This window comes from Chelonia mydas, chromosome 6, assembly GCF_015237465.2.
Source record: "Chelonia mydas isolate rCheMyd1 chromosome 6, rCheMyd1.pri.v2, whole genome shotgun sequence".
Lineage (NCBI taxonomy): Eukaryota > Metazoa > Chordata > Testudines > Cheloniidae > Chelonia > Chelonia mydas.
Window position 1 is genome coordinate 13,329,320 of NC_051246.2, and position 23,047 is coordinate 13,352,366.

General features: G+C 45.9%; 1 protein-coding gene across 4 annotated transcripts in view; it reads right to left on the reverse strand.

The window, feature by feature from the left end:
* The window catches only part of LOC114021482 (E3 ubiquitin-protein ligase rnf213-alpha), a 168,566-nt gene that overhangs the window by 13,353 nt on the left and 132,166 nt on the right, over positions 1-23,047 (reverse strand). For 3 of the 4 annotated variants that reach the window (XM_043549414.1, XM_043549413.1, XM_037899151.2), the window contains exons 56-68: positions 21,792-22,003; positions 20,634-20,735; positions 16,991-17,206; positions 14,613-14,694; positions 13,954-13,988; positions 12,050-12,144; positions 11,616-11,766; positions 11,253-11,418; positions 10,630-10,721; positions 9,438-9,686; positions 4,872-5,013; positions 2,565-2,639; positions 1,771-1,939 (exon numbers count right to left, since the gene is read on the reverse strand). In XM_043549414.1, coding sequence (XP_043405349.1) covers positions 1,771-1,939; positions 2,565-2,639; positions 4,872-5,013; positions 9,438-9,686; positions 10,630-10,721; positions 11,253-11,418; positions 11,616-11,766; positions 12,050-12,144; positions 13,954-13,988; positions 14,613-14,694; positions 16,991-17,206; positions 20,634-20,735; positions 21,792-22,003 — 1,786 coding nt within the window. The remainder of the gene's footprint in view (positions 1-1,770; positions 1,940-2,564; positions 2,640-4,871; positions 5,014-9,437; positions 9,687-10,629; positions 10,722-11,252; positions 11,419-11,615; positions 11,767-12,049; positions 12,145-13,953; positions 13,989-14,612; positions 14,695-16,990; positions 17,207-20,633; positions 20,736-21,791; positions 22,004-23,047) is intronic. The other variant, XM_037899152.2, reaches the window with a different exon arrangement.

Below are 23,047 nucleotides of genomic sequence, written 5' to 3' on the forward strand. Positions count from 1 at the left end.
TGGCCAACCACACACATGCTGGGCTCCAACAATCATGCGGCTGGCTTAAGATTTAAAGACTATTATGTTCTGAGGCATTTCTATTCACCTCCTGGAGTTGGCAGACTTGGGGACCACATTTCCAGGCTTTTCCCCACAGCCACAAAGGCCAGAAACGGACAGGGAAGCTGAGACTGGCAGTAAAACAGGGTGAGTTGGCAGCACAGTCATCCAGAGAGATGAGACAAGGGGAAAGCAAAGAGAGACTATGCAATCTCCAGCACTGAACCCCTTCGCTGTGTGAGCTAAAGGATCAAAGGTCAGCTTTACAACGGTCTTTGGGCACCTACAGATGCAGATAAGAAGTAATAACCTCTAGCTCTTAAAGCTAAGTACCATTATCCCCATTTTACAGTTAGGAAGACTGAGGCACAGAGGAAGGCGATGGACTCACCCAACACGCCCCAGCAGAGCCAGGATTAGAACCCAGGTCTTCTGTGTCCACTAGCCTATAGTACCTCCCATTGCAACTATTGAAAACAATGGGAGTTTGGAGCCTAATCTGCCTTGGCACTTTGGAAAAATCCCACGAGGTGCCTCTTTGCACCTTCAGGTGCCTAAACACCGTTGTAAATCTGGCCCTAAGAGTTTCAACCTGCCCTATTAAAGCCAGTGGAAGTTTTGCTCTTGTGGTTGTACCAGCTGAACTGAAATCAAGCGCTCCTTGAGCTGAAATCGGTTTAAAAAAAAATCAATGTAGTCGCACTGGTGCAAACCCGTGTGAACGCTCTTATATCCGTTTGCAGCTGTATTATATCGGTTGAGCTAGCGTGTTCTACCAATAGATTTTGTACCAGTTTAACTATTTTTTGGGTTGTGCGAGATTTTTTTTTTTTGCTAAATAGATGAATTGGTTCAACCCCTAGCCGGGTGCAGCTGCACTGGTATAAAGACGCTACCACCACTATAACTTGGAGTCCAGTGGCACCTTAAAGACTAACAGATTGATTTGGGCGTAAGTTTATACCCAAATCAATCTGTTAGTCTTTAAGGTGCCACTAGACTCCTCCTTGTTTTTGTGGATACAGATTAACATGGCTACCCCTCTGATACCTGTCACCACTATAATTTATTACCCCAAATATATGGGAAAACTACACTGCTGTCAACATCTTCATACTGGTACAGCTGCGATCACACTCTGGATTATATGCCACGGAATGTCTGTGGCATGCCCAGGTTGGCTGTAAAAAGGCAGTTCCCTGTTGGGACCATAAGTATCTTGCTGTGCTCCTCAGTCCGTCCTTACAGTAACATGACAAGTTACCCTGGGGTCAGTATGGAGTCATCCCTTGATTGCTGTAGGGTCAGGTTGGATTCGGATCTCAGCTACCCTAAGGTAAGTCTGGGACCAGGGTGCTGAGTGCTGAAAGCTATTGGACAAACCTGTAAACCCTGTATAGAATGGAAACCACTTTAAGCCAGGGGTGCTACAGGACCCCCTGCACCCCTAGTTCCAGCACCCCTGTCTGGGACACTAAAATAAGACCAAATCAACTTTACATGCCACCTGAGCACACCTTGGTACAGCTTCACCCTAACTGCCTCATTGCACAAGGTCGTAAGAGTTATGTTTTCTTACTGGAGAAGTCTGGCCTGGCTCTCCTCACACAGATGGCTGAAATGAGATGAGACTCAGGATCTATGTTTTAAGATGAATTGTTGATTTATGGGTAACCAAAGTTACCTAGTCAGAGTGGTTCACCTCTAGGGGTGAGGACTGAAAGATACCTTTGCTTTTCCTTAGTGAGTTGAGCAGCGGTGTCAATGCAGCTGTTCTGGAGCTGTATTAAGAACCTTGTAACAATGGAAGTTATGGATCGAGTGGTTGGCAGGAGGTCCATTATGGCAGTGTCAGCGTTGATCTCCTTGCACGACAGTTCCGCAGGGATATTGATTTCTGTAACAAAGCAAAGAATCTTTCACACTGTGTGTACGGAATCACAGGAACCAGGGTATCAAGTGGCAGGGGAGAAAGAAAATGGTTTTCACAAAATAATTCTCCACATTTTCCATGCCGTCTTTTTGTCAAAATTTCAAACGGAATCTAAATAAACAAACAAAATTCAACCAACTGGCTGGAAAAAAACCCAGCAAATGTTTTATGAAAAAATAAGTTGTGAAAAACTTGCAACAGTTAGAAAAAAATTAAGTCACCCCCACTTCTAGCTAGCAATTTCCATATGCAAAAATGCTCAGTTAGCTTACACAACTGGGCAACCTGACTATCACTGCCCTTTCAGTACTCAGCTCCCTTCCTCACCAACCCTGCAAAGATTTACATCCATGCTGAGCTTTAGACATTTCGAGTAGCCCCAGTGAAGTCAGTGGAACCATTCAGAGTATGTTAAGGATGTTCATATCTTTGCAGGATAGGGGGTAATTTGGGACCAGCTGTGTGCCAGGGAATACTTGGTAATTACTCTGGAGTAGACTTATACTCAGCTTCACAACTGAATTGTTTGTTTGTTACATGATAGAAAAATATCTAGAAAGGAAAGTAAAATACCATGAAAGTCAAATACCTGAGCTTGATCTTATATTGCTCCAGACTTTCCGAACAGTTTGTATGGCTCTTTTGAAAGTCAAATGCTGATCATCTGAAGTTGGAAGAGAACATGGCATTTATCAACATACGTTTTCCAGGAAAAAGAAACAGTTTCCCTCTTGCAAAAATACTTCTCATAGTAAAAAGACTAATTGAAATGTTAACGTACCTTGCAACATTAAAGAAGATTTACCAATAGGTATGAGGTAACATTTTGAAAAGTGCCTATGTTTTTTGGGAGCCTGACATTGATTTTCGAGAGATTTAGGCACTGAAGGCTAGATCCACAAAGGGATTTAGGCACCTAATTGTCATTTAGTGCACCTGAAGCCAAAATTTAGATATTTAAAATCACCACTCAGCTGCCACTTAACTCTGCAGTTGCTTAAACTCCCACTGGTAAAGTCCGCTAGGTGCCTAAATGTCTGCTAGGCGGCATGTACACAGCCCTCGAAATCCTGACGCCACCCAAGCCCCAGCAGGGTTCACCGCTCCACTCAGCACTGCGGAGGCCTCAGCTGGATACTGTGTCCAGTTCTGGGCACTACACATGAGCGAAGGTGTGGACAAACTGGAGCGAGTCCAGAGGGGAGCAACAGAAATGATAAAAGGTTTAGAGAACCTGACCTAGGAGGAACCTGGGCATGTTTAGACGTGAGAAAAGAAGACTGAAGGGGGGGGACCCGATAACAGTCTCCAGATATGTTAGGGGCTGTTATAAAGAGGACAGGGATCGAGTGTTCTCCATGAAGACAGGACAAGAAGTAATGGGTTTAATCTGCAGCAAGGGAGATTTAGGTTACATATTAAGAAGGGTCATTACATTCTGGAATAGGCTTCCAAGGGAGGTTGTAAAATCTCCATTATTGATGTGGGGTTTTTTTAGGAACATGCTGGACAAACACCTGTAAGAAATAATCTAGGTTTACTCGATCCTGGACTTGACGACGTCTCGAGGTCCCTTCCAGCCCTACATTTCTATGAGTCTATGAACTAGACATCTCTCCACCTATCTCATCTGCAGAAGCCCAACCCAGTAAGCATTCTCAGAGGCCTGCTTCCAGGTCAGAGCTGAGACAGAAGAGGTAGTGATGGTGCCCTTGTATCAGTGGTTAGAGCACTCTCCCTGGAAAACCCCCATCTGTCTTACTTAGAGCTGGGACTAGAACCCAGGGTCCCTAGGATTGCAAGTGAGTGACCTAACCACTGGACTATTGGGTATTCTGGGCTAGCATCCTCTCAATCTCTCCTGTTGAACCTGCTCCACTTTGTATAAATTACTTAAAGATTAGCTGGAGCAGGGGGACTGGAGCCGGGCTCTCCCAGGTGGGTAACCTAATCACCAGGCTACAAAGCCATTCTCTCTCTGGCCCAATCAGGGTAAGTATTAATCTGTGGATTCCCTTAAGCAGCCTGGTGTGTAACTGTCAGGCATTGCAATGCTGACTTTAAGTCCCCTTTGTGGATCTAGCCCTGAGAAGATCAAGGCCAGGTCTACACTTGGAGCACTTTGCCAGCGTGGCTATACCAGTATCCTGTTCCAGCAAAGCGCTCCTAGTGTGGACACAGGTTACAGCAGCCAAAGCACTTTTGCCGGTTTGGCTTATTCCTGCCTCCCTGAGCAAAATAAGTGGTCCTGGCAAAAGCACAGTGCAGCTGGTAGAACTGTCTCTGCACTAGGAGCTTTTGCCATCAAGCTCCATCAATCACAAAATTGCACCTCATCACACCTGACCAGCCTGGCCATGCTGTCAAAAGTCTGTACTGTGGACCTGCCCACCGTCTTACTGAAACCCAGTGGCTCTTAGCATTTTGATTGATTGCTCTCATTGGCTTCTTTGACTGGTGTTTATAATTTGCAAATAATTTCAGAACTGCAGGTGTTCTCTTTGATCCACAGGCCTGCTCCAAAGCCCACTGCAGCAAATGGGAGTTTTTCCCTTGATCTCTACACTATCTGGCTCAAGCCCCAGGCATGTCAGTATTATCCCTTGTACAGAGACCACGCCTAGCTCAGCCATGAAGTTCCTTGGGTTCTTTATTGATGCTCAAGAAATAGGGTCATACAGATTCTTGGGTGCATTGAGGCTGACAGGGGTTGTCCCCACAATGCAAAGCTGCCCTAAAGCCACAAGAAGATCCCTGCAGCACTGAGGACTCCACAGGTTTGTAGGGCCAGCACACAGTAATGATTCACACCAGCTGGAGATTTGGCCCCACTGACTCCAACACAACTGTTCCAAGGGTGGATTTGGTACCATCACCCTAAAAGTATGGCGTGTACCTGAGAGGTCGTCCCATTCCAAGAACTTTCTCACAGAAAGCCTTTCACCTTCATGGATATCGCCGTTTTGGAAAAAGTGGATCAGCGAGCGCTGCAGAGCGAGAATTTCGGGCAGGTGCTGCACGTGTTGGATGTGCTGGTGCTGTAAGAGAAAAGTAACAACCTCCTTAACGTGATGTCTGTGTTCAGTGGGAGAGAAAAGATGTTACTGGGAAGAGCGTCGTGTGGTTTTGATGTTCCTGCAAACTTCATGGTTATGTGGGTATCTGGCTGCTTTGCATTACTGGAGCAGTGCAAAACAGCAGGCGGGGACCAGTCCATCTGGCTCCAAGCCCCTTTGGACTTTTTAATAGTAACCTACTTTACCACTACAGTTCTCTATTGGACCCTAGGAAAGCTATACAAAGATCCTGCTACCTGCCAACCCCCTGCCAACTGCCTAGCATTTCATACTGGTCATTACTAGCACACCAGTTGTAATACAAACTCAAAATTGTCCATAGGCAAGCACTGCAATCAAATAAAGCTGCCTGACTGGAATGGAAGTAGCAGATCACACCTGCCTTGTTTCTTTGGGCCAGATTAAGAGGTGTAAACATAATGGTGTAAATTAACCCCCTTGTGAGGTTAGCTGTCCTATTTCTTTACATGTGTAGCAGGAAGCCTGTTAGAAGGGGAGGAGTTTAAAGTAGGAAAAAATGGTGTTTTTTTAAAGTCAGCTAAAATGTATTAAGTGCTGTTCATAAGACATGTGAAACCTGCCTACACTAGGTTTTTTCCTAGTCTGGACAAAGAACATTAGGATTAGAGAGAGACAGCGGGCTACAGGGAAACTATGAGTTTCTTTATTCTAGTATTCTTTATGCTGGTAATAGCTCATCTTAAGTGAGTGTGTATGATCACACAGAACATGAAAAAATGGGTGTTTATATAAATCTCCTCACTGTATTTTCCACTGAATGCATCCGATGAAGTGAGCTGTAGCTCACGAAAGCTTATGCTCAAATAAATTGGTTAGTCTCTAAGGTGCCACAAGTCCTCCTGTTCTTTTTGTGAATACAGACTAACACGGCTGCTACTCTGAAATCTTTTATTCTAATAAAGTTCCTTGTTCAGTGTTTGAAGAAATCAGCCATTGTCACATGACTCACTTGCACATTGGTCAGTGCATAATTTACGGGCATAATTTAAACCTGTATGTTCATGTTTAAATACAGACATGATGGGAAACCTAGCATAATTATCTCCTGTCTTTAAATCAAGACCTCAGTCTCTTTCTAAAATATCCATTCTAGGTCACCCAGAAAACACTGGGTGAGGGTCTCTGGCCTGGGTTACACAGGAGGCCAGACTATAGACAATTATAACAGCCCCTTCTGGCCTCAAAATCGACAAACACTAGATTTTTTCTTTAACCTGGAATATCGCTTCATTACGGTGGAACAATGAGTTCAGGGGGGTGAACGCCAGGGAGGGAGAAGAGCTACTGAAGCTGAAGGACAATGCTGGCACAAGAACAAATGGGGATAAACTGGCCAAGAATAAACGTAGGCAGGAAACCATCAGAGGAGGGAGGGTCTGGAACAACCTCCCAGAAGGAGTGGAGCCCAACACTAACTGGGTTTTAAGATGGAGTTTCATAGAATCATAGAAGATTAGGGTTGGAAGAGACCTCAGGAGGCTATCTAGTCCAACCCCCTGCTCAAAGCAGAACAAACACCAACTAAATCATCCCAACCAGGGCTTTGTCAAGCCGGGCCTTTAAAACCTCTAAGGATGGAGATTCCACCACATCCCTAGGTAACCCATTCCAGTGCTTCACCACCCTCCTAGTGAAATAGTGTTTCCTAATATCCAACCTAGACCTTCCTCAATGCAACTTGAGACCACTGCTCCTTGTTCTGTCATCTGCCACCACTGAGAAGAGTCGAGCTCCATCCTCTTTGGAACCTCCCTTCAGGTAGTTGAAGACTGCTAGCAAATCCCCCCTCACTCTTCTCTTCTGCAGACTAAATAAGCTCAATTCCCTCAGCGTCTCCTCGTAAGTCATGTGCCACTGCCCCCTGATCATTCTCATTGCCCTCCGCTGGACTCTTTTCAATTTGTCCACATGCTATGTGTAGTGGGGGGCCCAAAACTGGATGCAGTACTCCAGATGTGGCCTCACCATGCCGAATAGAGGGGAATTATCACTTCCCTCGATCTGCTGGCAATGCTCCTACTAATGCAGCCCAATATGCCATTAGCCTTCTTGGCAACAAGGGCATACTGTTGACTCATATCTGTCTTCTCATCCACTGTAATCCCCAGGTCCTTTTCTGAAGAACTGCTGCTTAGCCAGTTGGTCCCCAGCCTGTAGCGGTGCATGGGATTCTTCCGTCCTAAGTGCAGGACTCTGCACTTGTCCTTGTTGAACCCCATCAGATTTCTTTTGGCCCAATCCTCCAATTTGTCTAGGTCACTCTGGACCCTATCCCTACCCTCCAGCGTATCTACCTCTCCCCACAGCTTAAACAACGAGAAGTCCGGTGGCACCTTAAAGACTATACCATCATAGGACCCAACCACATCAGCCACACCAACAGGGGCTCATTCACCTGCACATCTACCAATGTGACAGATGCCATCATGTGCCAGCAATGCCCCTCTGCCACGTACACTGGCCAAACTGGACAGTCTCTACCTTAAAGAATAAATGGACACAAATCAGACCTCAGGAATGGTAACATACAAAAGCCAGTAGGAGAACACTTCAATCTCCCTGGACACTCAGTAACAGATTTAAAAGTAGCCATCCTGCAACAAAAAAACATCAAAAACAAACTTCAAAGAAACTGCAGGCTGCAAATCATTTGCAAACTCAACACCATTAATTTGGGCTTGAATAGGGACTGGGAGTGGCTGGCTCACTTCAGAAGCAATTTTCCCTCTCTTGGTATTGACACTTCCTCGTCAACTATTGGGAGTGGGCCACATCCACCCCGACTGAACTGGCCTTGTCAACACTGATTCTGCACTTGTAAGGTAACTCTCTTCTTTTCATGTTCCTGAATATTCGTGCCTGTATCTGTAATTTCCACTCCATGCGTCTGATGAAGGGGGCTTTTTGCCCAGGAAAGCTTATTCCCAAATAAATGTGTTAGTCTTTAAGGTGCCACTGGACTCCTCGTTGTTTTTATGGATACAGACTAACTCAGCTACCCCTCTGATACTTGCCCCCAGCTTAGTGTCATCTGCAAACTTGCTGAGGGTGCAATTCATTCCATCATCCAGATCATTAATAAAGATGTTGAAAAAATACCAGCCCCAGGACCGACCCTTGGGCACTCCACTTGATACCGGCTGCCAACTAGACATCGAGCCGTTGATCACTGCCTGTTGAGCCCAACAATCTAGCCAGCTTTCTATCCACCTTATAGTCCATTCATCCAATACATTCTTTTTTAACTTGCTGGCAAGAATACTGTGGAAGACCATATCAAAAGCTTTGCTAAAGTCAAGGTATATCACGTCCACTGCTTTCCCCATATCCACAGAGCCAGTTATCTCATCATTGATAAGCTATGAAGGAGTTTCTATGATGAACAACAGCAGGGGACTGGACACGATGACCCGGGAGTATATTTTTAACAATGAGAGTAATTAACCATTGGAATAATTTACCAAGGGTCATGGGGGAGTCTCGATCACTGACCACTTTAAAATCAAGATTGGATGTCCTTCTAAAAGCTCTGCTCTAGGAATTATTTTGGGGGCAGTTTTTTGCCTATGTTAGACAGGAGGTCAAACTAGATGGTCCCTTCTGGCCTTGGAATCTATGAGCTCCCTTCTAGTCCTAATGTTCCTATTACTCTAACTATAAATGAGTATTGTTATGAGCTGGGTGAAACCTTATTACGGGCGGAGTTAAAACCCCACTGAGATTGATAGGTGTGAACTCACCCTTCAGTTAACATAACTGTAAGTAAAAGCTCCAGCTAAGACAAAAGACATGTGTGAACCGGCCCAGGAGCTTTTGACTGAGTATTGTTTTGGGTAGCTGTGTTTGTTTGTGGGAAGAGAGATCACACAGGGCTGGGAAGGCGGATTACCTACACCAGTGGGAGAATCCCTCTTGTCGACGTCGGGCGCATCTATACTGAAGTGCTACAGCGGCACAGCATTGTAGTGTAGACGAGCTCACAGAAACAGACAAGAACAGACTGAGAGGCAGAGACTGCCAGAAGGAGGGAGCAGCTGCAAGCCAGTGGGTGACTCTGGCAGAAACCTGGGAAGAGGTCAGGTGCAGGCTCTAAGATTGCTCTTGGTCCTGTGAGCAACAAAAGCTGTTTCCTGCTAGTTGATTCCCCCTGTGTTCAGAGAGACAGGACTTTGTATAATCTTTGTAAATGAACAAAACTGCAGTAAAGAAAATACCAGACTCCATCAATTTCTACTTCCAACTGGAACATCCACAAGGCCCCAAACTTTGACTAGCCTGTTGGGCTGAAAAAGGGTTACTCGTGTGTGTGTGTGTGCGTGCTGTTTGTTTGTGTGTACACATTAGTTCAAATCATCCCAGAGCACCTTGGACAGTAGTTCCAGGAGCACAGGGAACTGGTCTGCTCCATTTTCTTGTTGCACCAGATGGGTCAGGCGTTGGAGTGTCATCCTCTGTTCAAATTTCCACATGCAGGGCATGTTGATCAGCCCGCAGCTCGGCAGGTGGCTGAAAGGCGGGGACTGGCCATAGGCTACTTTCAGGAGAACATTTGAACTGTGAGCTCCCTCCTCTACAATCTGCTGCTTTGCAGAAACAAGTTTCTGCTCCAGCACCTGTGGAAGTGAGATGTCAGTTAGCAATCGAGTCTTGTTATAAAGGGGCCAGCTCAGGGTTAAGGCCCAAGACTAGAGATCTGGGTTCAATTCTTGGCTCTGCCACCGACTCCCTGTGTCATCTCAGAGAAGCTATTTCATGACTCTGTGTCTCCATTTCTCATCTGTAAAAAGGGACAATCATCCTGCCCTTGTCCATTTAGACTGTGAACTCTTTGGGGCAGGGACTGTCTTTCACTGTGTGTCTGTGCAGCACCCAGCTAGGGATGATGGAAGCTCCCTATGAGTGGGGGGGCCACCGGCCCCCAAAACATAGCCCCATCCTAACCCCTTCTCCCCAAGGACTTGGACCCCTGCTCTTCTCCTCCCCCTCCCCACTGTTGCTCGCCCTTATTGCTGGTAAAAAGTCGGAAGGCCATGGCTCCCTGGCCCCCCATGCCCAGCAGAAAGGGACTCTTTGTGTGTGTCTGTGAATTGCCTGGCAAAATGGGGTCCTGATCTTTGTTTAAGCCAACAGGCCCTACTGTGATGATAATAATAATAATAATTAGTAATTAATAATTAATAATGAAATGCCAACAGAACTCTTGGAAATACAGAGTGGCAGGCCGTTTAATACCAGGTTTGTAGACACTCAAACACACAGGGTTTTCCTCTCTAGTACGCTGAACACAATGAACAAGTTTTGCATTGGAAAAGCGAGCTAGGCTTAATATAGCTATGTTGTTCTATCAGGTTCTTATAACGCGCCCATCACTGTGGCACCTGAGCACCAAGGGGTTCTTTGGAGGCAAAAAAATGGCATTTTAGAAATGTTTTGTGTGACTTCCAGGCCACAATATGAAACCAGAAGTCTCAGGTGGGCTTTTTCTGGCTTACCCTAAGTAAACAGCTGGTTATATTTGTGATATTTACCATGTATAGAAAACCAGTCCTCACATACCTGGAAGAACGACTGAGTTACGGCTTTTAAGCAGCTTTCCCATTGTACTCTGTCTGCTTTTTCATGCATAAATTTAATAGTCGTGTTTGTGTCTGTAAGAAATATACAATTACATGTAAGCTTTCATCATTTAACATAAAATAACGAGCAGATCTAAAGTAGAGGAGTTGCAGTAAATATTGTCGTTCATAATAGTGAAATGAATTACAATGTTACCAGGCAACTGGATTCTTGAGTCATAAGATATAGGAACACATTAAAATATTAGCCAGTTAAAAATCAGTTTATTGATAGATTCATAGACTGTACGGCCAGAAGAGAGCGTTATGATCATCTAGTCCTACCTCCTGCATAACTGGCCACAGAACCTCACCCAGTGATTTCTACACCATGCCCATCACCTCTGTCTGAGCTACAGCAGACTTTTAGAAAGAGATATCAAGTCTTAATGTCAAGACTCCAAGTGCTGGGGAATCCACCTCATCCCTACATGAGCTGTCCTGATGGATCACGCCCCTCTCGGTTAAACATTTTGAACCTAATTTTAGTCTGAATTTGTCATAAATACAGCAGCAAAAAACAAAACAAAAAATAACAGCCCCTAAAACGAGGTGTTCCTTTACCTGCTGTGCTGTCGAGGATGTATCTGAGGAAGAGGTGGACTGTCATTGTTGCATCGTCTATGTTTCCACTAAGTGACTCTCCGAGGAACTGGATGTCTTTTTCAAGGTGGTCCAAAAAGAACTTTTCTGCGTCCTGGGGCTTCACTTTCATTAGCTCCAAAATGGACTAGAAGGCAAAGTATTTCCACAGCTTAGCTCTGAGGAAGCATTTCCCCTCTTAATTGTACAGACACCTCCACAAAGGCAATGTATAACTCAGACAAAATTACCATTACAATTTATAGCCTGTTAGTGGTGTATAACACTGATCAGTTACTACAGACAGACAGACAGATGTTTTGCCGGGGGCATTTGTTTTCCCACCTGTCTATCGGTAAAAGTCCCTAGTAGCATTGAAGAATGGAGCAGTGCTCTGGCGATGGAGACTGAGGCTGCAGGCAGATCCCTCTCGGTCTCATTGTTCCGTGAGGACGGACTCCCCAGCACGTAGCCTCTCTCTGTTTTATCCTTCGTGCTGTATTAAGAAACCACAATTTATCTGACAGTCAGAGGTCAGACTTTTCTCCCAAACCTTGTATTTTTTTGGTGTTTCACCCAAATCAGTTCACAACTATAGTGACCGTGGGGTCACATTGGGGTGGGGAAAGGGATTGGAATTTTGAACTTTCAATGAAATTTCCCCTAAAATTGGCACCTATAGTTCACCCCAGTAGACAATTCCCAGACAGCTGTGTGGGTTTAAGTTGACACAGTCTCATTCATTCCTTTTACATTACATGCAATGACTTTAAACTTACACATCTACTTCCTCAAATCCCTTCACCGGTTTGTGATCAGTCCCACCGACCTCGGAGCCACACACACATTTCATAATCTCCATGGGCAGTCCGCACTGTTGTCACAGGGATAATGTCAGCTTTAGTCATTTTTTAAAGAATCAGCAATGCAACAATTGTACAGTGGTTTGCTCAGCTGCTAGCCAGACAGCATCACTCTGCAGCAGAGCAAGAAACAGACGTTGCACAAACCACTGGAGGCAGAAATGTTCAAAACAGTGAACAGGAAAGACAGTGAGTGTGCAATATACTGGCTTTGTGTGTAGGATCATGTTTCTCAGACTAGCCTAGTGGAGTTAGGGCTTGTCTACACAGCCCCTCAGTGCACGGGAGGTTGGGGTGTGAATGTACACGCACCAACTGTCTGCGTGGCGCCTGCTCCCGCACGTGCTAGTGATCTCTTGCCTCAGCCCCAGAGCAACCCATGAACTGGGGGAAGACAGGAAAAGGAGCCCGTTGAAAACCTAGCCAGAGGAGGAGGATCCTTCACACCTTTCAGGCCAGTGGTTAGAGCACTCACCCCAGGAAATCCAGGTTTAAATACTCCCTTGGCCCAAAGGATTTAAACTAGGGGCTCCCACCTCCCAGAAGGGAGCCGTAGACACTGAGCTATGGGAAATTCTGATGGGGCTCCCTCAATCTCTCCTGGCGATGCTGTTCCGCTGAGGCTAAACAATGAGTCATTGGGACAAGGGGACTGGTCCTCCACCTCCCTAATCACTGGACTGCAGACTCCTTCTCACCACCACCACCACTACCTCCTCCTCCTCCTCCTCCTCTGGTTGTTTTGTGTGGAGTGACACAGGCTTCATATGGATGCAGCTTTGGATATGATGAAACTCTAGTGTCACAGGAGAGTAGCTTGGATGTACAGCAGTGAAAATCTCAATCTTTGTGCAGAGTGACACAGAAATGACTTAGGTGCCTACGCCCCTTTGGATCACTGAGCAGAGCTAGGCGCTTCCCTGCAGCCTGGACCAAGGAGTGGGGAAGGGCTTAGCACATACCCCACTGATCAGCATCTCCCACTGGCTGGCTTACGCAGCTCCTCGCCTGGCATGCTGGCTTGGTGTGTCACACTGTCCGGTGCCTGTCTCTGCCCAGACATTGTACAGGGAGCTGGGTGCCTAACTCGGGCTCTGTGGATCCCACTGCTGCTTTAAGCGACTAAAAGTTAGGTGTTGCCACGTGCAGCGTCACAACGTTCAACCCCCTTTGTGGAGCTGGGCCTAAGGCACTTGCAGGGAAAAAGCAACTACCTCTACAAATACCACATGGTTTGTTCCTACAGGCCATGCCATGGAACCCTTTATCTTCAGTAACCGTCTCCACAGACCCATCTACACACGTAACCCACGCTTACCAGTGTGGGGCCCTGCCCAGCTCTAGCGATGGCTGGGCCGTACATAGAGGTTGATGAGCCTGCTACAGCCTGGGCTAAGAGAGGTGGGTCTTTCGGCTCAGACAGGAAAGACTTGTGCTCTTAGCTCTGAAGGAAGCAGGTTCAGCCCCCACCCAGGGGCTCTACCATCCTTACAGGGGTGCCCCAGGAAGGGGCTACATGTGGATACAGCTCCGGATAGGACACTCTCGTATCACAGGAGACTAGCTTGGGGATGCACGGCAGTGAAAAGCTGAAGCCCAGACACTACATCAGCCCTAACGTGAAGGTTTAGGTGCAATTTAAGTGCATATTTTTAAGCAGGGAGATCAGGTCAGGAGTCAGCTTGGGCCTCTGGATCCTTGTGTCAATGGCAAGTAGCCCTGTCCCAAGAAATCCTACACGTACATCCCAGAGACACAGAGACGCAGCACGAGGCTGAAGATATACCCCCAACAAACAACAGCTATGAAGAGACACTTACAGCTTGAATGGGCCAGTGCTGCCCGCATCGGCATCCTGTGTGAGAGAGAGAATCAGACCAGTCAGCTACTGGTACAGTCACAAAAACAACAGTAATGATAATGCACCAGAACCTCAGCTGGGTGGATCAGCATAACCCCACTGACTCCAATGGAGCGACAACCGATTCTCCTCAGCTGGGGATCTGGCTCACTGACTCCAACGGAGCGATGGCCAACTGACACCAGCCAGGGACCTGGTCCCAAATTTCCTGCTTCTGTAAAAAATGACCTTGTGAACCAACATTCTAAACCAGATTTCTGGTCCGTCTGAAATGCAGTCGCTGTTTTAAGCAGCCTTTACCCATCCCTTGTACCACGCCTGCCAGACCCGTCTTTAACCTTGCTCTAATTTAAGACCAGCTTCCTATAGCTTCAGGGTACTTTTCTGCCAAGCAGGGATCAGCTGGTCTCAGCTGTGTCACAGTCATGCCCCATTTTTCCCAGCCACACCTCCCCCCGGGGGCTTGGAAAGGAGCTGGCACAGGAACCTCTCTGTATGTATGCACCATTCAGGTTAAGCGGAATGGCTGCCTCCTGGCAAGCACACCTGGTATTACAACAGTGGTGCACTTAAAAGCAGTAAGAAAAAATATTAATATAAAGTTTTTCTGAGACTTACTCCACATCTTTGTAAAGCGAACGTTTTTCCAATTCATCACATCAAAGAGAAGGTCACCCGGCATGGTTGGAAGGTAGGTCCCCTTGTAAACAAACCACAGTTGGACACCTTTACTACAGCACTGGGGCAGAGCGGAAGGAAGAGTATGTGGGTAGAGTGCTGGATGGAGACTTGGGAGATATAGGGTTTGTTCCTGGCACCTTCCAGACACACAGTGAGTGAAGCTCAGAACCTCATTACACCAAGCGCTGCACAGACATACAGTTACCGAGATCAGGGCCCCATCGTGCCGGGTGCCACACAGACACACAGTGACTGAGATCAGGGCCCCATCATGCCCCCATCAGAGTCCTGCACTTAGGAAGGAAGAATCCCATGCACCGCTACAGGCTGGGGACCGACGGGCTAAGCAGCAGTTCTGCAGAAAAGGACCTGGGGATTACAGTGGACGAGAAGCTGGATATGAGTCAGCAGTGTGCCCTTGTTGCCAAGAAGGCTAACGGCATATTGGGCTGTATTAGTAGGAGCATTGCCAGCAGATCGAGGGAAGTGATTATTCCCCTCTATTCGGCACTGGTGAAGCCACATCTGGAGTACTGCGTCCAGTTTTGGTCCCTCCACTACAGAAGGGATGTGGACAAATTGGAGAGAGTCCAGCGGACGGCAACGAACATGATTAGGGGGCTGGGGCACATGACTTATGAGGAGAGGCTGAGGGAACTGGAGTGAGGGGGGGATTTGCTAGCAGCCTTCAACTACCTGAAAGGGGTTCCAAAGAGGATGGAGCTTGGCTGTTCTCAGTGGTGGCAGACAACAGAACAAGGAGCAATGGTCTCAAGTTGCAGTGGGGAAGGTCTAGGTTGGATATTAGGAAACACTGTTTCACTAGGAGGGTGGTGAAGCACTGGAATGGGTTACCTAGGGAGGTGGTGGAATCTCCATCCTTAGAGGTTTTTAAGGCCCGGCTTGACAAAGCCCTGGCTGGGATGATTTAGTTGGTGTTGGTCCTGCTTTGAGCAGGGGGTTGGACTAGATGACCTCCTGAGGTCTCTTCCAACCCTGATAATCTATGATTCTATGATTCTATGCCAGGCACGGCTCGGACACACAGCGACTGAGATCAGGGTTCTGTCGGGCTGGGCGCTGCACAGACACACAGCGACCGAGATCGGGGTCCTGTTGTGCCCAGCACCATACAGACATATAATGAGACAATCCCTGCCTCAACGAGTTACAAAATAAATACACAAGAGGTGGGAGGAGAAACTAAAGAGGAGAAAGGTTCAGTGACTTGCCCAAGTCACCCAGGGAGAGGTGGGAAAAGAACCCAGGAAACCTGAGTATTAGTCCAGTGCCTGATCCCCCAATGATCCCCCACTGAATGAGTAATAAAATACTGGTACGGAATCATAAAGCAAAATGGGCCTGTAAAGGTGCTCAGCCTCCAAAGCAGGCTGCCGGCTAGGCCACATCAATTCTCACAAGGGGTGTTTGTGCTACGCCAACCCAGCTTCATGCCAAATTCTCCCCCTTCGTCCCAGGTACAGGTTTCCATTTCCTTGTGCTATGTGGCTTTCTCTGCCTAAACAAAGACCGTATTCTTCCTCTGGGAATTTGGTGCCGTAACTTGGGAAACTAGCCACATGAGCACAAAGGGAAAGAGTCATCGATGTCAAGGCCAGAAGGAACCTTTCTGACCATCCAACCCAGCCTCCTGCATAGCACAGTCCAGAGAATCTCACCTGGCAATTCCTGTATCCGGCCCAATGACTTGTGGAAACTTTGATTTCCCTTTTGATTTCAACAGGAAAATCTATCTTTATCAGCTGACATTAAGATAATGAGTCACTGCAAACAGACAGACACACACATACGGATGGACAGACAGGCGAATAATTCAGGGGTCCAAACAATGGTAATTGAGTGAGATTCTCTGGCCTGGGTTATGCAGGGGTTATAATGGTTCTTTCTGTCCTTAAATTCTTTCGGTACTATTTCCCTGGAGCCCCCAGAACCTCAGGCAGGTGCTGTCATGCACATATCCCCAGCATGTGTCATTGGACAAAGGGGGAAATGCAAACAGTGACTTTGGAAGTTTTTGGACTAGAAAATCCAAAGTCTCTGGTTAGCGACTGAGTTAACAGAAAGAGACGAGAACCAGAAGCAAAGTGCAGGTGGGATGTGGCACAATGGCCATGATTTTGGATGATTTTAAATATATCTGTATTTATAGGGACAGATCTTAAGTTCCTCCCACACCCAAAAGCTGCTGAAACTGACACTGCAGACAGAAAGGGGCATAAAGGGGATCAGGTCAGTGGCACTACAGAGCTGCTGGGGCCGAGGAGGAATACAATGGCTCTTTGCTTTAGACTCACCTTGACAGCGCTGGGCTGGAAGCAGATGGATTTGAACAGCTCGGTGAGTGGGTTCTGGGACAGGATCAGCGTGAGAGCAGTATGCAGCACCACTTCCAGCAAGGCTGCATTTTCCTGGCTGCTCACGTCACTCATGATCTTTTCCAATTTGTTTTCCACGGATTCTTCTGATGGCAGCGGTGCCTGTAGGAGCCTCTCCATTTGCTTTGTGATGGCCTAAATGACAATCAAATAAAACAGAGAGAGGTTTATGGGATCCACTTTGCACATTTCACTCAGAGGGTCACACCACTATCTGTTGTGTTTTATAATCAGGGTGAAATTCACCACTGTGCAGAGAAGCCAGCGCAAGACCAAGGTGTGGTGTCCAGTGATCGCTCAGTGCATAGAAGCTTGCAAAGAGATCTGCGTTGTTCTGTCTGTTTCCAACTGGCTGTAATAACAAGAGATTCACAGCACCCCACCTGACTGTCTGGGAAGCTCAGACCTTAAAGGCACATTCCCTATAATTACAGTAGGCACCAGTTAAGACCCATTGCCCACAAGAGCAAACTATCCCACTGCATAGGAATCATAGAATCATAGAATATCAGGGTTGGAAGGGACTTCAGGAGGTCATCTAGTCCAACCCCCTGCTCAAAGCAGGACCAATCCCCAACTAAATCATCCCAGCCAGGGCTTTGTCAAGCCTGACCTTAAAAACTTTTAAGGAAGGAGATTCCACCACCTCCCTAGGTAACGCATTCCAGTGTTTCACCACCCTCCTAGTGAAAACGTTTTTCCTAATATCCAACCTAAACCTCCCCCACTGCAACTTGAGTCCATTACTCCTTGTTCTGTCATCTGCTACCACTGAGAACAGTCGAGGTCCATCCTCCTTGGAACCCCCTTTCAGGTAGTTGAAAGCAGCTATCAAATCCCCCCTCGTTCTTCTCTTCCGTAGATGAAACAATCCCAGTTCCCTCAGCCTCTCCTCATAAGTCATGTGTTCCAGTCCTCTAATCATTTTTGTTGCCCTCCGCTGGACTCTTTTCAATTTTTCCACATCCTTCTTGTAGTGTGGGGCCCAAAACTGGACACAGTACTCCAGATGAGGCCTCACCAATGTCGAATAGAGGGGAACAATCATGTCCCTCGATCTGCTGGCAATGCCCCTACTTATACATCCCAAAATGCCATTGGCCTTCTTGGCAACAAGGGCACACTGCTGACTCCTATCCAGCTTCTCGTCCACTGTAACCCCTAGGTCCTTTTCTGCAGAACTGCTGCCTAGCCATTCGGTCCCTAGTCTGTAGTGGTGCATGGGATTCTTCCGTCCTAAGTGCAGGAAAGACAGAAAGTATGGCTAGAGACCACCCTGACTTAACCAGGAGATCTTCAATGATCTAAAAATCAAAAAAAAAAAAAAAAAGAGTCCTTCAAAAAGTGGAAACTAGGTCAAATTACAAAGGATGAATATAAACAAATAACACAAGTATTTGTTTGGGGGGGAGGGATAGCTCAGTGGTTTGAGCGTTGGCCTGCTAAACCCAGGGTTGTGAGTTCAATCCTTGAGGGGGCCATTTAGGGATCTGGGCCAAAATTGGGGATTGGTCCTGCTTTGAGCAGGGGGTTGGACTAGATGACCTTCTGAGGTCCCTTCCAACCCTGATATTCTATAATTCTAGTATGTAGGGACAAAATTAGAAAGGCCAAGGCACAAAATGAGATCAAACTAGCTAGAGACATAAAGGCTAACAACAAAACATTCTACAAATACATTAGAAGCAAGAGGAAGACCAAGGACAGAGTAGGCTGGTTACTCAATGGGAGGAGGGAACAACAGAAAATGTGGAAATGGCAGAGGTGCTTAATGACTCCATTGATTTGGTTTTCACCAAGAAGGTTGGTGGTGATTGGGCATTTAACGTAGTGAATGCCAGTGAAACTAAGATCGGATCAGAAGAGGCTAAAATAGGGAAAAAACAAGTTAAAAATTACTTGGACAAATTAGACGTCCCCAAGTCACCAAGGCCTAATGAAATGCATCCTAGAATGCTCAAGGAGCTGACTGAGGAGATATCTGAGCCATTAGTGATTATCCTTGAAAAGTCATGGAAGATGGGAGAGATTCCAGAAGACTGGAAAAGGGGAATTATAGTGCCCATCTATAAAAAGGGAAATAAGGACAACCCAGGGAATTACAGAGCAGTCAGCTTAAATTCTGTACCCGGAAAGATAATGGAGCAAATAATTAAGCAATTAGTTTGCAAACATCTAGAAGATAATAAGATAAGTAACAGTCAGCATGGATTTGTCAAAAACAAATTGTGTTAAACCAACCGGATAGCTTTCTTTGACAGGGTAACAAGACTTGTGGGGAAGCAACAGATGTGGTATATCTTGACTTTAATAAGGCTTTCGATACTGTCTCGCATGACCTTCTCATAAACAAAACTAGGGAAATGCAACCTAGATGGAGCTACTATAAGGTGGGTGCATAACTGGCTGGAAAACCATTCCCAGAGAGTAGTTATCAGTGGTTCAGTGTCATGCTGGAAGGGCATAACTAGTGGGGTCCCGCAGAGATCAGTTTTGGGTCCTGTTCAATATCTTCATCAACGATTTAGATAATGGCATAGAGAGTATGCTTATAAAGTTTGTGGATGATACCAAGATGGGAGGGGTTGCAAATGCTTTGGAGGATAGGATTAAAATTCAAAATGATCTGGACAAACTGGAGAAATGGTCTGAGGTAAATAGGATGAAATTCAATAAGGACAAATGCAAAGTTCTCCACTGAGGAAGGAACAATCAGTTGCACACATACAGAATGAGCAATGACTGCCTAGGAAGGAGTACTGCGGAAAGGGATCTAGGGGTCATAGTGGACTACAAACTAAATATGAGTCATTCAACAGTGTAACACTGTTGCAAAAAAAGCAGACATCCTTCTGGGCTGTATTAGCAGGAGTGTTGAAAGCAAGATACGAAAAGTAATTCTTCCACTCTACTCTGCGCTGATTAGGCCTCAACTGAAGTATTGTGTCCAGTTCTGGGCGCCACATTTCAGGAAGGATGTGGACAAATTAGAGAGTCCAGAGAAGAGCAAAACAATGATTAAAGGTCTAGAAAACATGACCTATAAGAGAAGATTGAAAAAATTGGGTTTGTTTAGTCTGGAGAAGAGAAGACTGAGACAGGACATGATAACAGTTTTCAAGTACCTAAAAGGTTGTTACAAGGAGGAGGAAGAAAAATTGCTTTTCTTAACCTCTGAAGATAGATCAAGAAGCAAAGGGCTTAAATTGCAGCAAGGGAGGTTTAGGTTGGACATTAGGGAAAACTTCCTAACTGTCAGGGTGGTTAGGCACTGGAATAAATTGCCTAGGGAGGTTGTGGAATCTCCATCACTGGAGATTTTTAAGAGCAGGTTTGACAGAAACCTGTCAGGGATGGTCTAGATGGTGCGTGGTCCTGCCATGAGTGGAGGGGGCTAGACTTGATGGCCACTCGAGGTCCCTTCTAGTTCTCTGATTCAGGTCCTGTGTGGCAGATCCTTAGCTGGTGTAAATTGTGCTGGCTCTCTGCACAGGGGTGAATTTCACTTGTACAGAATCACAAACCAAACCATGTTCCATTAAAACAGAAAACAGACACTCACTGTTATTTGCTTGGCTTCTTCAGATTCTGTGTTTTTAATGTGGCCTCTTGCTCTGTCTAGCGTCACAAGCATCAGTGGTGTATTGGAGCTGATTTTTATGTCCTAAGGAAATAAAAATATTTTATACTTTTGTTATAAAAAAGCTGTTTATGTATTATTTAAGGCACATCATTTTACAGCAAGAGGCTGCTAAAGAATCCTATCAGACCAGTTACATTTGAAGGTTAATCAAAATGTTTTTCATGTATTTTATTATTAATTATTATTCTTATTTTATTTATTGTTTTATTATTTGTATTATGGCAGTGTCTAGAAGCCATGATCTTGATTGGGGCCCATAGTGCCAGACACTGCACAGACACACAGTGACTGACATCAGTCCCCCTGAGCGATGTAGTTATATCAACCAAACCATGCAGACAGTGTTATGTCAGTGAGCAGGAGAACCTCTCCTGCAGATGTAGCTACCGCCTGTCGGGGAGGAGGATTAACTACATCGACGGGAGAGCTCTCTCCTGTCAGCGTAGAGCATCTTCATTAAAGCGCTACAGCGGGGCAGCTGCACCTGTGCAGTGTTTTAAGTGTAAACCTGCCCACAGTAACTAAGATCAGAGCCCCATTGTGCAAAGCACTGCACCCACTTACTGAGAGACAGTCCCTGCCATAAGGAGCTCTCAATTTAAATACCAACATCATTTTGAAAATAACACACAAAAGCACAAAGGTCATGTTTTACCAATGTTATGGTCTGGAGCACTTTTTGCTTATCAAGAACAAAACTGCTTTCAGCAGAGCCATTGGACGGTTTGGGGCAGTTGCCCCGGGCCCCACACTTTGGGGGAGAGGTGGGGCAGGGGTTTGGGGGAAGGGGCAGAAAGAGGCAGGGTGGGGGCAGGGGCTGGAGGGAAGGGGCAGAATGGGGGTGGAGCAGGAAGGGGTGGAGTGGGAGCAGAGTGGGTGAGGGAAGAGGCGGGGCGGAGCAGGGGCAGGAAGAGGCGGGGGGGAGTGGTTGTCCTAGGCCCTGCACCCCCTTAGGGATGCCCTTGGCTTTCAGGTGAATACAGGTCTCTTGAATTAACCATCCTGTAGAAAGGAGATACAGAAACTGTATGAATAGTTTGTAAGCATAAAATTCTGTTGCCTTTGGAAGCCACTTACCTGTGAAGTCTCAATCCCTCTGGGTAAAATCCACTGCTCTCGCTGAAGAATCTTCTGCATTATGTTCATCCCATAGAAATTACAAAGATTTCTAATAAGGAATATTTGAGGCCAAGGTGTTTGGGCCTTTTCAACCAGATTTTTCATTGAATTCACAAGTTGGGATTGTTTTTCTGCAGTTTCAGCACTGGTCCATGTATTCTGGTCTGCAGCTGCCAAGCAGAGTTCAGTATTAGCCCCAAACCAATGCAATATTGCTGCCTAGCTTCACAGTTGTTCAAAGCTCATATGCAATGAAATCCCTGCAGTAATGTTACCACAGTATTTAAGATAAAAGGGGAAAAAAGGAGAAAGTCAAGAAAGACCCCATTTGAATAGATACACTTCATCTGAACCAGAAGGAACAGTCCTTCCATTAACCCTTCTGCAGTGAAGATTTACAGGTATAAAATGCAATACCAACTCCCAGTGAAAACTGCTTCATGGATAAAATTCACCCTGTAGGACTAAATGTGGCCACCATTAATTTTGTGGCAATAGTGAGTTTGGTCTTGCAGAGCCTACAGCATTCAGAGAGGTCAGACATTTTTAGGTCTCAGATTTTCAGGTCAAATGGGCTCATTGTATCCACCCAGTTCAGCCTCCTGCATAATCTTGTAAATCAAGATTGGATGTTTTTATAAAAAGTGCTGCTCTAGGAATTATTTGGGGGAAGTTCTGTGGCTTATGCTGCACTAGATGATCACAATAATCCCTTCTGATTTGGGAATCTATGAATAACTCAAGCCAGAGAATCTCGCCTGGTGATTCCTGCATCTGGCCCAATAATTCCTGGTTGAGCTAGAGTGGAGCTTTGAGAAACAGACTTAAATTCTTGACTTAAATACTTTAAAAACTCATTTAAAGAAGATTTTACCCTGTCTCTTTTAATTTGGTGACCTCATACCAAGTGAAATTGAGGGGAAAGATCATTTCACTAAAGTCAGCTGGGTAAATGTGCTGGCCATATAGAAGTGGGACATTTGTTTCTGTAGGTACCACACACTTTTGTACATCTTGTCATTTAAGGTTGTATTTTCCAGTAATGATCAGAGCTGGCTGGAAAATGGAATTTCTGTTCTGTGGGAAATTCTGACATTTCTAAATTTGTATTGGTCCCAAATGATGAGGAAAAGTCAAAATCTCAAAATATTTCATGTATGAAATATTCCGATTCAGAAAGATCTGTAAGCAGAGTCTGACTGAGCTCTCCCCTG